This window comes from Leptosomus discolor, chromosome 1, assembly GCF_034619465.1.
Source record: "Leptosomus discolor isolate bLepDis1 chromosome 1, bLepDis1.hap2, whole genome shotgun sequence".
Lineage (NCBI taxonomy): Eukaryota > Metazoa > Chordata > Aves > Leptosomiformes > Leptosomidae > Leptosomus > Leptosomus discolor.
Window position 1 is genome coordinate 86,062,819 of NC_141391.1, and position 15,690 is coordinate 86,078,508.

Here is a 15,690-nt window from a genome sequence, read left to right on the forward strand (position 1 = left end):
GACAACTAAGCAAGAGTTTCAAATAAAGTTATTTGGCCTTTAAGACATTCTGGTAAAAACAGATAAAATGTTACGCTCAACATGATTTGTTGAGAACATTAAGCTCTCAACAACAAAAAAGCTCACCTAAGAAAAACAGAGGCTGGAACAGGAACCTTTTGCTACATTAATTACTTTCGCAAAACCCTTATGTAACATGCATAATTAAACCTATGTAAAAATCAGGTAGGAGGGACTATTTTAGCTAGTTATTATGAGAGAAGCAGAACATTAGTATCCAGAAGGTTCCCTACTACTCAGGAAAAAAAAAAAAAAAAAAAAAAAATCAGTTGCTTAAACATCTAACAGGAGGTAATTATACACCCAATTAGCTCCCAGCTTTGCCCAGGAACAGGATGCTGTAAAACTGCCAAAAAGGCTTTTTCAAAAATTCATCTAGGTATGCCAGAATGTTTGATTGCTGGAACTTAGCCTATCTCTAGAAAAATCTAGGGCAGGAGAGACAAAATAATGGCACTCACATTCTTTTCTGAATAACCAGCAATTGTTACAAGGACAGGTAAACTTACATGCCTGGGTGCAGGGAAACAGCTGCTTGTTAGGTGCTGCACTATGAGCAGCCTGACCAAATAAGCGTGAGAAACAGTATCCGAAGAGAAGGCATCAAGCTTTCTGCTCACGATTATGGAAAGTTTCTCTTCTTAATGGATTGACTCCCCGCATTATCATAACCCAGCGTTGTTTTATTCATCAGACTGGTTTAGAAACACATTTTAAAAAGCACTATGCTCCTGAACTGAAGCCATATAATTAACACTGTACATATGTGCAGCTGAAAGAATAGGTATTACACTTCTCTATTACAAACCTCTTTCATACTGGTATCACTGCACTGATTCTATAAGATTATATCAAGAACTTCAGAGAGCTTAAACTGAGTAACTTCTCAAAAAAAAAAAAAAAAAAAAAAAAGACTCTTTTCTCCCAGGTGTCAAGAATTTCCAGTGCTTTCATTCAAAACATCTATACATACACAGGAAAGAAGGAAAAAAGCCCTTCTGGGCTCAAACTGTATCTATCTATCAGAAATAATATTTTTCTAGACTGGCACTCTGGTTGCATTGCTTTTCTTGTGTTTCTAAAAAAGCACAACAGCACAAAAATCTACCCCTATAATCTGTGTGAAGTGTCTTAATGGTTACGTCAGCTGCTCACCTCTCTACAAGCAAATCAGGTTTCATGCTGTAGTGAAACAATACTTTTCACTTCATCTTTCAGAGAAGTGAAAGTTGGGAACAAATTGGGGTGCCAACATTTCTGAGAGGCTACTAAGAGAAAGCATACCTATCTTCACTAAACCCCTGATGAGAAATCTATAACAGTTACTGATGACACCAAACTAGAAGTAAGTTCATAACCATAAGATGGGAAACAAGCAGTACCAATTACTGCTCACAGTTAATTTCTTATAGAAAGAATATTATTTCTTGCATCTTACAAAAACTACAGACGGTAACAGGATAACAGGGGAGGGGATGTGGCTGTTTTGGGGGGGCTGGGGGAAGTGGGTTAAGATAAATTTTGGTCATTATTTTTCCTTCTTTTTAAAAGCAGAACTATTTTCAGACCAACATGAAATATGTGTTTCTTTAAAGATTTCCACACCTAGAAGTTTAAACTGTAACAAATACGGTAAAAGAATGCAGATCTAAATACACAGGTTAATTACAGCAAAGAAAGGTGATATTGCGCTTTATTACCCCTAGTAGTTAGTCAAAGTTAACTCTGACTATTCATCATATAACAAGGAATTCCTTTGTACAGTTCCCCATTTAATAAACTTCCTCAATAAGACTAAGTCGAAGCACTATTTCTCAATTCAGTGAGACATAATGTTGTCACCCATATTGCTCGGGAAGGAAAAAAAAAAAAATCTGCATACTATTTCTAAGTGTAGGAAAGCTACACCTTGTTCACGAGCATTTGTCACGCTCACAAACCAGTCATGACAAACTGATCAGATGCCCCCCAATGTGTGTCAATTTGAGGAGATAAGAATCACATGCAACATAAGCTTGCAGTGTGCTAAAGCTCTGGAGTGCTATTTTTCCTACCTCAGAGCAGAATGCTGCAGTACCGCCGTTAACCCACCCTACGCTGCCTTTCCCAGACCACAACCAATTTGCTCAGTGCCTCAAGAAAACATTCACGCTGTCCTGAACTGCTGCTCCTCCTGCAGCCCTGCTGAGCATTTCACGGGTGGGTCAACAGCGAGCGCCTTCTAGTGAGCTGCCCTGATTTACTGAACAGGAGAAAGGCAAGTCAGCTTTCCCCAGCTCTTACGAAGGTTGGCTAAAAGGGGCACACACAGCATCAACCAGGAAAACGTGATATCCATACACACTCGTAAGACAGGCTGCGTATGAGGGAACATTTATAGAATGGGCACATGACAGCGTAACATTTAATATTAAGGGAGTATTAAAAAAATTATCAGAACTCAAACTAATTATTCTGTTCATTCTTATGTCAAAAGAATGCAAAAACAAGAAAAAAAAAATCATCATTCACTCAGTCTGAATTAGTTTGCTTACCTCTTTTTCAACTAAATAATGGTTTGGTGAAATATTAGTACCATTGAATTTGCCAAGACAAAAAGGTAAAATCGACTTCATGAAGGCAACACTCCACACACATTAGTTCGGAAGCTTTGTTTCTTACCAAGCGGAGGCTGGAGCATGCCCCCTTTCTTTTCGCAGGTCCCGATGGGCTGTATGTCCGAAGAATCCACAAGCCTCCAAAAATCATTTTTGTTGTCACTTCCATCCAGCCGCAACCTTAGTCTGGCACCAGTGATTCCAATTACTGTAGCTATACAAACCGAGGTAACATTGCGAGGATCGTGGGCTTCCAGTTTCATACCAACTTTGAAATCATTTGTAGGTGGAATTCTAGACTACAGTAAAAGGCAAAAGATTTTTTCTTATTGTTGCTGTTAGCATTGCTAAATTTACCAGCCAGTTCAACATACAGCTTTCATTCATTCAAACATATCATATAACTGGCAAATATAAAGAAACATTTGAACTTTGAGTGTTTAGCAGCGAGTCAGAAAAGGCAGCTGGATAACCCACCAATAGCTACCATTTCAGATACTTGGTGTGGCTGCTGTGTAAACATGACTGGTTTCTAAAAAGATTAAGCACACTATGAAGGGTAACAAGGAATCATGATGAAGATATGAACATAGAGATGGAGGAGCAGTGATTAATAGTTGAAGTGAACAGAAAACACAGACATCGGGAAACATGACATTCAACTTAAAAAAAAAACCCAACAAACCCACACAAAAAAATCCCAATGCCACTCATAAGACTTATTAGCTTTCAGTTCAAAAGAAATATAATAGTATTTCCCATATCTTGGAAATTTAAAGAAAATTTGGGCCCTAATGCACTAAACACTATAAAAGCTCAAGTCAAGAAAGAGTTTCTGCATTAAAAAAAAGCTTACAATACAAAGATGACATCAGAAAAAAGAGTTAGTGTTAACTGCATTTTACAGAAAGAAAAGACAACCATAAAGTCACATAAAACTTCTGTACTAAGACAAAAAATGCAGCTTGCACTTATTCGTACAGAACTGAATATATTCATGCACATAGAATGAAATGCCAATTTAATTAGCGCAGGGAGAAGAAACATGACAAACGCAACTTGGTCTTTGAGCAGAACTTTTTGTCACAAGCTGAAGATGAACAAAAAAGAAGCATATTGTTTACTCATGTATCAACATACTACTGGCAGAGACCGACTGGATCACAGTCCGATTACTTGCCTACTGTAGCACTGCAAGCAATAACATCATCTAATGATGTTCAAAACTTCATATTAACGCCAACTGGGATCGAATGCCCCTCGCTATTCTCTTTAGATGTCTCCTCATTCCCAGCCTAAATTTATCAGTGGAAATTTTTTCCAATACTGTCATTTAACTTAAATTCTTTCTGCACCTTTGCAAATAACAACAAAATCTACAGTGTACTGACAGAGGGCAACCTGACCCTTTTCCAGTACTCTTTCAACAAGTTAAATAAGCCAAGCACTGCAGTTTCTCTTAGGAGAGGATGACTATTCTCCTATTACCCTGGAAGCCCTTTTTCTGCAACTCTTCCAGCAGAAAACTGCTCTTGAACACAGACACCAAGAACTGTAGGCAGCCTTTCTCATGACATTTAAACCCAGCACCTATCCCGTACAGACTAACACCATCTGAATCCTAATACAGGAGGCAGGAAGAAAACCCAAACCCATGGTTTTTGGATTCATATGTCCCTCCTCCTGCCCACCTGCCCAGGTCAGGTGGGGATCGCACAGTAAGCAGGTAAGAGTGCACTTATCTGTCTGGGTACACAGGAAAAGGCTGACGAAATCCACTACTGCAACAAGTGTTAGTTACATTTTGTCTCCAACACATTTAATTTTTTTAAATATATCTTTCTCTACTTGCTATGGTGTACGGGTGCACTACTTACAACACACCCTAGATCAACAGCAGGAACCCTGGAGGAGCCCAAGCCCAAAAAACAGAGGCGTGCAATATTCAGTGAATGCTGAGCGTAGCATCTGCCAATGCTGCATTTAGACAGCAGGCTGTCTGAAAGGGGAGCCTGAGCATACTAAATTTAAAGGGCAATTCAATTGCAGGATATTGCTTGTCAAGCTGTTATTTTCTACAACCATGAAAGGCAACTGAAATTGAGAAATTGGGAAGTTTGCTTATTTGTTTGTAGAAAAGGTGAACTTGTTTAAATACGAACAACTCAAGGCATTTAGTAAAAAGGCAACTCCTCCATGCCAGTCCATCCTTACAGCAAAATAGCAAAACCTGCTCAGTAACAGCCTGTTTTAAGCTCTGTTCAAACCACAAGGGACTGAGCTTTTTAATTTAAAATTTTCAACTGCTCGAAAAAAAGTTTCAGGGTGAGAAAAAAGGGATGTGGAATGCATCAAAATTTTAAGTAGTAATTAAAAACAACTTAGAGCAACAGATAAAGTATCTTCTAAATTAAGATAAATACTTTAATCAATTTCCATTAGCTGTCTGTGCCTGTATCTTAATTTATGGTAGAGGCTTTAATTTATTGCTCCCCAGGTCATCTTTAATTACTACAAAACTTAAACTTTGTAGAATTCCCACAGGTCACGAATTCTAGATATAATTATCAAATTATGCTTCTCTCTGCTATTTGTTTTCTGGCTGGCCACAGCAGTGTGTTTCTTTGCATTACACAGAGTGATAATGACACATACAATTCATGTGTAACCCAATAGAAGTCAAATTCGTCCTACACAAAGCTCAAGCACTTTAGTTTCTAAAATCTGCAAACATTATGTAGTGAAAGGTGTTAGCTCTGCATTAATTTACATTGTATATCACTTTCTACTTAAAGGTCAACTCTTAGAAAGTCTGCATATGTAAACTGTTTTGAAATTTGCTATGCACAGAAATTAAAGCTCTTCTTTCCAAACCACACACTCCTTAAGCAATCCGGGTCACTCAGATTTACCTTTCTCAGTCAATGCATGTCACTTCAGCATCTTTAAGGTGTTACTCAGTTGTTCAGTTTGGACCTCTTGAGCATTAGTAAGAAAGAGGAAGATGCAAGAAAGGCACAAGGAAAGGCTTCTGAGAAGCTTTCTGCAGTAGCTGCATCACTTGGGAGCACACATGCTGGTCATGGTGGTCTATGGTCCGCAAGCGTGGCATGAACCTCAGAATGATCCGGGTATACACTGCTGCCCTCTGCCTCTATCCAAGCAGAGTTTGAGGTCTCTGCCTTGAGCTGGTATCCACTATGAAAAACATGTGCTGTAGAATTAATTTCTGAAGGTCCACTCAAACAGCTACAGACACTGCTACTCTTACCCATCTCTCATTGAAAGCAGCACGTGAAGGGCTCTTTGACCTTTATCCTCTCTGAGAAGAGCAAGCTGAGATTCAAGGTCTAGTACAAGGAAATGCTACCACCTGAATTTCTCTCTCCCTATTCTCCATTCCTGCAACTACGTCAGATTCACTGAGTGACAGTTCCTCTCCTCCTCAGACTATTCTGTTCATGTTGCTTTTTATTTGGTCCCCACTGGAGGCCAGTATCATTCACAGTACCATCAAACTACCAAGAAACCCTAGAAGATACCTTTCTGAACATGCCCAATCCACTCAACTAGACATGCAGCACTTGTCACACCTATTACAGTTCTACCAACCCGAACTGTCCAGTTCCTTCAGCATCTATCTTCCTAACACAGGGAAGGCATACAGACCGAAACTCATTCTATTTAACTTCACGCAGCTAAGATACTCCTTGACTTGGGAAAATACTGGCCCCAGGTCCCTCTACAGAGAGGAAAATGCCTGCAGAGGTCAACTCACTCCAGAGGGCTGAATAACTGGAGGTCATTAGCTTACATGAGATGGTAGATTTAAACTGCATGTGCAAATAAATACCAAACCATCAGTAGAGGGGGGAAACCAAACTTGTAGGGCACAGTGCATAACATAAAATAGTACATTAAACACCCCTGATTATAAATCCAGTATTTCCTTTGTATTCCTGAATACTCCCCTTGATTTATTTTTTTAACTTCAATATCTGTTACTCCTTAGTAAAATGCACTCTGCTCAGAAAGAAACAAAATTAAACATATTTGAGAGCTCCAGAAAAGAAGTGGTGAATAAACTCTACTAGACATACAAATATCTTGTAGCTAGCCAGAAATGAAAGATTCCTTCAGAAATATGGCAGGAGAAAGGCTCCTCTGATGATCAGCCAAATTTTAATTCTCACTAAAACCATGGTACCACTAAGATTACTGAAAAAAGCAGAAAATATTTTTGAACTCTGATAAAACTATCTGTTTTCATTAACTACACTGTTTTTAAAAGGAAAACAAGAGTCCAAAGCATAAATTTTAATGAAACTCTCAAAGTTTGGCTTGAGGCAGAAACAAAGAATGAAAAACTTCAGCAGCTAGCATCTGCCAAAACTGTAAACTACTGACAACTAGAGATCAAAAGAAGTCAAATGAGAAGTTTGCAGGCAGTCTAAACATAAAAGTTGCTCTAGGATCACCCAGTAACATGCACACATACACATGCACTTGCAAAATAGTATCTGGCATACCTGTCTGAAACAATGTAGAGGGGCAGCTACAGATTCAGTCTCTTTCAGATATTCATCCCAATTAAACTGTTCTGGAAGACATAAGATAGAAAAAGACCATACAGGCAGTTTTTAAAGGGAACTTAAATTAAAAAAGGGGGTTGGGGAAAGAAAGGGACAGAAAAACCCAACTATCTTACAGAATACATTTTTTTTTCCCCCAAGAACAGGATTACTATCAAATGGAAACTCCACCTTTGAAAAACATACAACCCTTGAAGGAGCTTTAAGAGTACTGTTAATTCAAGTGGGCAATCAAACAATAAGCAAATTCAATATAAACCTTCCCCAATTTTTTTTTGTGGTCCACACACAAAGATAGAAGTCAGCATACCTAGATACAACTCTCTGTATAAGGACCTCCCAAGCTTCCTTGTACAAATCACATTAGCCTCCCTGTATCTTAGTTCTCCTGACAGCAGGACTGATACGATAACCTCACAGGAGTACTGATATATGTTTAAAAACAGACACACATAAATTCTGTTGAAATGTATGTTGAGAATACTATCCCCAGTCCACTAGAAAGCAAAAGGATTAGCACAGCCTTCTAACTGCATCTTCGTCTCTTTTCATCTGAAGTCTGATAAAGGTTTCTCTTTGTAGGGTAAATATTATTGCAATGTTCAGCAAAGCAATCGTGGTATTTTTTTCCAGTGTTAACATTGGCATTATGTGCATGGGTGAGTGCATTCTGCATCTGATTTACTGAGTGTAACCAGTTTTGCATAAATGGAAGAGTATGAAGTACTAACATCAAAGATATAAGCAAGCATTAGTTATATGAATATAAAGTGTAAGAGAAAAAGTACAACGGCACAACTAATGTTTTTGTTCCTAAATTATCTAAGTGGTATCTTTTGCTTATTTTTCCTATTTGGGCAGCTCGCATCTTCCTGATGTTCCTGAAGAGTACATGACCCATGAACCCCAAAATGATGCAGTGATGCCACCCAGTGGCTCAGCAACAGCCGTTCAACGGCCTATAGCAAAATCCTCCGTGATGATGGAGAGACCACACCGGGTTTATCAGTAATCCTTCCACTGGGCACAAGTTAAACACATCTCTGCAATTTTCAGGAGAAAGGAGAAGCAAAGAAATGATCAGAAAACGGCAGCATTTTCCAGCACTCGCACACTGTTTCTCTGAAGGATGCATGGTGGCTCAAACCCAGCACAGCATTTAGTTGAAAATATATCGTGCCTCAAGCAGAAGAGAACTAACCCCTTGGCCTGCTGAGATCCTCTTTGGTTTGTCTTGTTTTGTTTTTTTTTGTCACAACAGATTCAAAAGAGTGCAAGTGATTTGTCCTTGGCACTGCAGAGGCCATGCGGTTGTTAGCTACGTAACAAGTCAGTAAAGTCTCGAAAGCTGCTAGTTTGGTGGTCTGGACTGTATGTAGGCTGGTAGCAAAGATGTTTCCATACAGCATCTTGGAAGTCCACCTATTTTGGAATGAAAATTTTATTCACACAAATATATACAGCTATACCGATTTCGTATTACTCACAAAAGGCAGGGTATATTAACTTAAGTATGTGTTAGATATTTGTATTTCAGGAAGGCATGCTCAGGAAATGGCTCTTCAGAGCTTTCTCCAGAAAGTAGCCTCCAGATCCACTGCTCTTTTCATTGACAGGCCAAGGAGGCTGCAAAAATTAAATACGGTGAACCGCTAGCAAAGCTTCATCTCATTATTAGAATCAAAGAAGAATTTTCATAAATTTTCCACTTCAGGTTAACTTCTGATTAAAAAAAAAAAAAAATTAAATCAGTTTACCTTTGTCAACTTTAAAGTACTCAATTCAATAAAATTAAATCTAGCAAAAATAAATGTTAGCTATGTCCCAGCTGTCTCAGATCTAACACGATGTAGAAGCTGTAATCATGAATCAGAGCCTCGCTGTGTAAGGACCATATAAATGCAGATACTTCAGAGACAGCACCTTTCACCAGGAGAAACCGTCATTCACCTCCTCAGAAAAAATTCTCTCTATACACCAGCATTTCTCAAATTATCTCAACTGTTACAACAGGACTGTAAATTTGGTGGGATGACCCAACAGTAGAGTGAAACAAACAGGTTTGGTTTTGTGGGGTTTTTTTGGTTTAGGTTTGTTTTTTTTACAGGAACATTTACTACAGAGACACATAAGGTAACAGAAGCAGCCAGCTGCAGACAAAGCTAAGAGGAAAACCAACATTGCCTGGCTCTTTGCTTTAAATCCTGGCTATAAAACATCTTTATCAAGCAAAATGACCTGAAGTTTAAATTAAAATCTCTCCACCTGTGAAAATACGGTGTATTAAATTAAAGCCAAGCTCTCTGAGATGGTGCTAATTATCATTTAATTACTGCAGTCATAGAAATAGGAGATGACTATGTTTGCAACATGTAAGATGCATGTCTAGGAAGATAATCACAACGACAAAAAATCTCTATGCTTAAAAGCTGCTCTGTATTCTCAGTGTGCAGAGGTAAAGAAGTTGTTGTTTTATATACCTTTCTAATTCTAAAGCCCCTGAAAACATGCAACTTCTGAGAAATACAAATCCTTAAGAAAATTAGCTTGCACTAAATGATTTAACATGCATTTCTCTTCCCACTCAAACCTGCAGGCTGAATTAAACAGCCTAAGAAAAACCCATTATGCAACAAACATAACTTTATAACCCTCTAGCAAAGTGAAAACTAGAGAGAGAAAAGATTTTTTATGCTGAAGAACAAACCAGCATATACTGGAAACAGGGAAAAAAAACAACCCATACCAAATGACAACGAGTACCTTTTGTAAAAAAAATTAAACCGCTTGGAACCAACACGGGAGTGAGACTCTAAAACAGTAATCCAAGACAATCAGCATAGGCAAACAGCCTGACTAATTTAAAAATGGAGGAAATAAGTTTATGCTATAGTTGTCTGCATTACTGGCAATGACCCATGGTTCAATGACCCTTGATGTCCCCTGCAATGCTGTATCAATACCCTATCACTTCTTGTCAAACCTGTCAACCACAAAGTAACTCAAGCTAAAAGGGACCCCAGGAGGTCTCTAGTTCAGCCTCCTGCTCCTCCAGGGTTCCATCGCCCTTGATGTGAAGACTCTTTTCCTTCCATCAAGTAGGAATTTATTGTGATTCAGCCAGTATTTGTTGCTTCTCATCCTTCCATTGCGCCTCTGAGAGGAGCCTGGCTCTGTCCCCTCTACAGCCACCTGCCAGGTAACTGAAGACAGTAAGATGATCTCCCACAAGCTTTCTCTTCTTTCAGCTGAAGAAACCATTTTTTCTGGTTTCAGTACCAGTTTTCTGCTTATATGTCGCACTCCAGCTCCTTCATTTCTTTGGTGGACTGCCAGCCAGCTTGCCCCGGTGTCCTCCTTGTACTAGGGAGCTCAAAACTGAACACAGTGCTCCAGATACGGTCTCAAAAAAATGCAAAAAGCAGCAAATCCCTTTTCTCAGCCTGCTGCCTAGTTTCGCTGACAGGACTCAGCATGCAGTTGACGCCTTTCCCCACAAGAGCACACTGCTGGCCCGCAATCAGCTTGCTGCCTGTCGGGACTCCATGGCCTTTCCCGCAAAACCGCTCTCCCGGCAGCCCAGCTTCCCGCCCGGGCTGCTGCAGGGCTCCGGTCCGCCCAGGCGCGGGAAGGACCCTCCGTTTGCCTTCGAATCTGACGGGGCTCCTGTCAGCCCGTTTCTCCGGCATGAGGAGGTCTATCTGAAGAGCAGCCCTGCCTTCCAGCCTACCGGCTACTCCTCCCAGTTAGACGTTGCCCACAAACCAGCTGACAGTGCGTTCTGTCCCGTCATCCTCACCCGTCAGTAAGGTATAAAATACCACCAGCCCTAGTATTGACCCCTGAGAAGTAGCACTAGCTACCAGCTGTCAGGTGGACATCGTACTGTCTGGCAGTCCAGTCAGTTTTCCATCCACCTATCCAAACCACATCTCACCAGTGTGGCTGAAAGGACACTACAGAAACAGTACAGAAAGCCTTGCTAAAGCCAAGATGAACAACATCCACTGCTCTCCCCTTGTTTACAGAATCACTTATCGCAAAAGGCGACCGACAAGTCAGCAAATCCATCTCAGCTGTTCCTGACCTCATCTTTGTCCTTTATGTGCTTGGAAATGGCTTCCAGAAGGATTTTTGTCCATAGTCTTCCTGAAGACTGAGGTCAGGCAGGCCAGCCTGTAATTCCAGCAGGTACTCCCTTCTTGTCACTGGGCACACTGTTTTTCCTTTTCCAGTCATCACAAAACTTCCCCAGTCACTATGACATCTCCAAAATGAGAGATAAGCCTCATGTGACATCAGTCAACTACCCTTGGAGCACCCTTGGAGAAGTCTCATTTGCTCCCATGAATATGCAAACGCCCAGTTTGCTGAAGTGCTCCCTGTCTTCTTCTACTATACATAACACTTCAGTTTAGATCAAGTCAGAGTTTTACAAAATTTAAATTGAAGATTTAAACTATGAGTTAAGTGTCACTTGTAGATAGGTAGAATTTAAGGTCCTGGTTTATTTAGGTTAGTTTAAACACAATATCACCACAGCCTTAATGTTGTTTAAGCAGACAGAGTACCTCGTGTTCTCATCTCATCCCTAGGTTCCCTTGGCATGCATCTGAGACTTTTGACACAGACATGTATTTTTCCTAGTCTTCATACGACAATCTCTCTTTGTAACAGATAAGGTTTTCTTTCAATTTTTATTTACATACTCTTGTAAACGTAGTAGCTTAAGTGCAAGGTATTTCATACCCTGCTTTATAACTTGTACCTCCTTCTATATGCTGTGGTCATTCAATTAGAATTTTTCTCCATCTCCTGTCCTTCTCTACCTACTTTAGTCTGTTTTTTCAACTATTCTTCCCACATCTCTGTATCTCCCCTTCTCTTCAACTTTTCCTATCACACATCCCCTGAAAACTCCAGGGACTTCCTGGATGCTAGCCCAAAACATTGTAAGGCATCTTTTTTCATACAGCACCAAGACACTCCTTCTTCTTCCTTGCCACCAACAAGCAACAACACAGAATAAAAATTATCCTCTCATCTATAGAAAACCAGAGATCTTGCATAATGTTGAGCAAGGCACTCCTCTCTATGTCTGATAGAGCTGAGTCTAGATTTCATGAGTAAATTCAGCACTCAGACGCTAGATTAACAGCATAGTCCCAAATGGAAGAACACAGATGACAGAATAAGGCTTGCCTGTTTCACACTGCTTCTCCACAAAGCTTTTTCAACAGCTTGCTCTCTTTCAACAGCAGAAGAAGGCAGGGACGTTTTCCAGCGACTCATGAAATATGGTTATCTCATCCACATATGAAAAACACTTGGCAGGGGGCGGGGGGGGGGGGGGCATCTTGTGGGGCTCCGTCTGTCATGTCAGACAGTTATTTTAAAACACAGACATGCTATCTGAGTCCAGTTTGACTGAAGCTCCTCTTACACTGCAGAAGAGGGAAAACAAGACACAAATACACTTCCTCTTCTGTCTCAAAGTTACAGGGAAGAGTAACAAAAGATGACTGCTAGGAACCCAGGAAATGGAAGAATTAAGTCTGGCAAATGAAACAGCAGAAAGCTGTACTATATCTGATGCTAACAGGGTATTGTATCTTCTATGCAAAGTCATCACCTCAACTACCCAGCTAACATGTTAGTATCTCAGCACGTTTGTTCAGTGTCTACACTACTTGTAAGGAACATTTCCACTAGCATCCAAGAAAAGCTCTGAGCATACCATCTATTAGGAGTCATAGGGCACAGAAATGTCAAGAGAGTGACAGTTTAAGTAATCCACTGATATTTTATCAAGAATTAACTAAGAACTCCTGAAGAGATTTTCTACTTCAGTCAACAGTATTCATGAGCACTGCATTTCTTACTGCCCCAAAGTCAAGCCACCAACACGAACATACGAAGGGTATATAAGGATGCTGCTGCCCTCTCACTGCAGCCCACATAAGCTAAACTGCCAGCAATCACATGCATATGCTGCCCTACATCCTCCTGTGGAGGACAAGTTTGATCAGAAGCTGGATCATTTCTGCCAAGTGTGTAGCTTCCTCAGCTTATTATAAAAACACAATTTATTTGAAAACAAAATATATTTAAAGTAAAATAAGAATCCCAGGCAATTTAATAGAGTTAGCAATCCTAAAAACTCAGACTATTAAACTGAAAATCCTTTCGTTGGCACCAGCAAACACGTTAAGGAAAGAGAAGATACCTGTAGCAGAAAAGGCACGAAACTAAGAAATACATGATTAGAAGAACAGACAAACTGGTAATGAGTACTTGTCTTGACTAGTAAAACTATCAGGCTCAAGTCAAGCAGTTTCAACCACCATCTTCTATACCAAAACATACTTTCCTAACAGAGTTAGACAGAAGCAATGGTATGTTTTTAACTACCCACCAGTAATAGACAAAAAGATTGCAAAAAAAGCCTCATGAGATAGTACAATCCAAATACATACTTTTTATTTTAGGGTACCTTAACTAATAACCTGACAGCTGCAATACCTACCACTTTTTAAAGACGAGTTGTTTGCCTGCTGGTTCTTTCCATCTTTCTCTTTTTTAATATTCTTTGAATCTAAAAGACAAGATTCCATTACATAATAAATGTAATATTCACATCATAATGATGTCCAGCATAACACAGAATGCTTTCAAACAATACAGAATGTCTTGTTCCGAATATTGACTTTTTTTATTCATTTCAGTGCGTAATCAAAAAGGTATTTGTACTACAAATTTAATCACTGCACTATTTTCCTTTCAAAATATATAGAGAAGTACAGCATGAAAAAGCAGAGCTTTTGAATAATTTATACAACATTATCAGAATAAACCTAGTTGCAGAAAACATAGTATTGTCTCAACAAAAGCAACCCCGTCCTAACTTTTTAAGAGCTTTACTACTACACGCAACTTGAGATCATCGAGATCACTGGATATCTTTTTAAATCTTCTCTAGACCACTATGAACTGAGAAACAAGAAAAAAAAAAACCCAAACCCACCCTAAAACGAGTTAAAGATTCTATTCTATATTTAAATTCTTAAATACATAAATGCAAGCAGATATCTCAGTGCACATTTCAGTTATTAAAAAAAAAAAATTCAGAAGAATCTACCTTCTCTATCATTCATTTCCACACACAGAAAGGAGCCTGTCATATTTCATTTTTGCTGTATTTCAGCATGTATGAGAGACACTGGGGGACTGGGAGGCTAGAATGGAGAAGACAGAGAGCCAGTTCAACTCGTTCCATTTAATCTTTAAAATATGTTGGTTCAGTGACTTGCTTTTGACACTCATGGACTCAAGCACAATTCAAATATGACACTGAGTTGGCAACCAAAATGCAAGTACATTCTCACATTTAAAAAGGTCATCAAGCTCTGTGTGACACAATAACCCTCAGCAAATGCCTCAGCACCAGGAATGTGGCTGCTCCTCTGGGAAGCCATGGGCCTCACCTCACACCTTGGGTCACCCTAGTTAGCCTGAACTGTTACAGGTGAAGGGATGGCTCACTTGTACCGAAAGATTGTGTTGGTAGTTGACTCCTGTATTCCCTTGCACTTAAGTCTTTAGCTATTGATTGGCTTGCACCTGAACTAAAACCACTCCTAACCTAGAATAAGAAGCATTTGGTGATCATAAACACTTGAGATACAATCAGTTGTTCTGCAGCAAAGATTAAGCCCTAATAGTGTTTCTCTTCTATGTTTTCTATAAGTAAGGCTTTACTTGAAATCGATGTACGAACAAGCAACGTGTGATGTTTATAATTTCCATCTCACTTGTTTTATTATTTATTTATTGACAAATTGCCACGTATAGCAAGAGCTGAATCATGACAATCTTCTGTCATCAATCCCAAAATCCTCCCCCATCAGTCAGTGAGGAGGGGACAAGTCATCCACCTGGCTTTATGCTGGGTAGGATGTTGTGGTCCTTTGGCCAGGTCACAGCACTAGCCAGGGCCCCTTCAGAGGCAGCCGGGCAGGGCCTCACCAGCCAGGGCCACCTCACCACTCCCACCAGGAGCTACTGGGGGAGAGGCACTGGGCATCCTCCCTGGGGACAGGTCAAGGCTGGGACAGGACATGGGTTCACAGGTGGCCCCAGCTCAGCAGGGCTCATGGCCAGGCAGGGCAGGGCTCAGGGGAGCTGGAGACCAGCCCTGCTGCAGTATCACAGGGGCAAGGGCTGATGGCTCCAGGGGCTGACATGGGGTCCTGGGCCCTGGGCAGGTTGGGGAAAAGCCCCAGGTGAGGCTGGTCAGGGCCATTAAAGCCTATTAGTGTACCCAGGGCCAAGACATCTTCCAAGAATAACCAAGACTCCACAGTCCTAAAAAATATACCAACAGCTACATACCTGCTCAAAATACGCTGCAAAAATATCACCTGTTTCTCCTAAAGCAGATA

The 15,690-nt window shown here is 40.2% G+C and overlaps 1 protein-coding gene across 1 annotated transcript in view; it reads right to left on the reverse strand.

Moving 5' to 3' along the window:
- The window catches only part of SCML2 (Scm polycomb group protein like 2), a 72,107-nt gene that overhangs the window by 38,170 nt on the left and 18,247 nt on the right, over nucleotides 1-15,690 (reverse strand). Inside the window, exons 5-8 of the mRNA XM_086464784.1 lie at nucleotides 14,892-15,001; nucleotides 13,776-13,844; nucleotides 7,187-7,257; nucleotides 2,722-2,956 (exon numbers count right to left, since the gene is read on the reverse strand). Of these exons, the coding sequence (XP_086320910.1) occupies nucleotides 2,722-2,956; nucleotides 7,187-7,257; nucleotides 13,776-13,844; nucleotides 14,892-15,001 (485 nt within the window). The remainder of the gene's footprint in view (nucleotides 1-2,721; nucleotides 2,957-7,186; nucleotides 7,258-13,775; nucleotides 13,845-14,891; nucleotides 15,002-15,690) is intronic.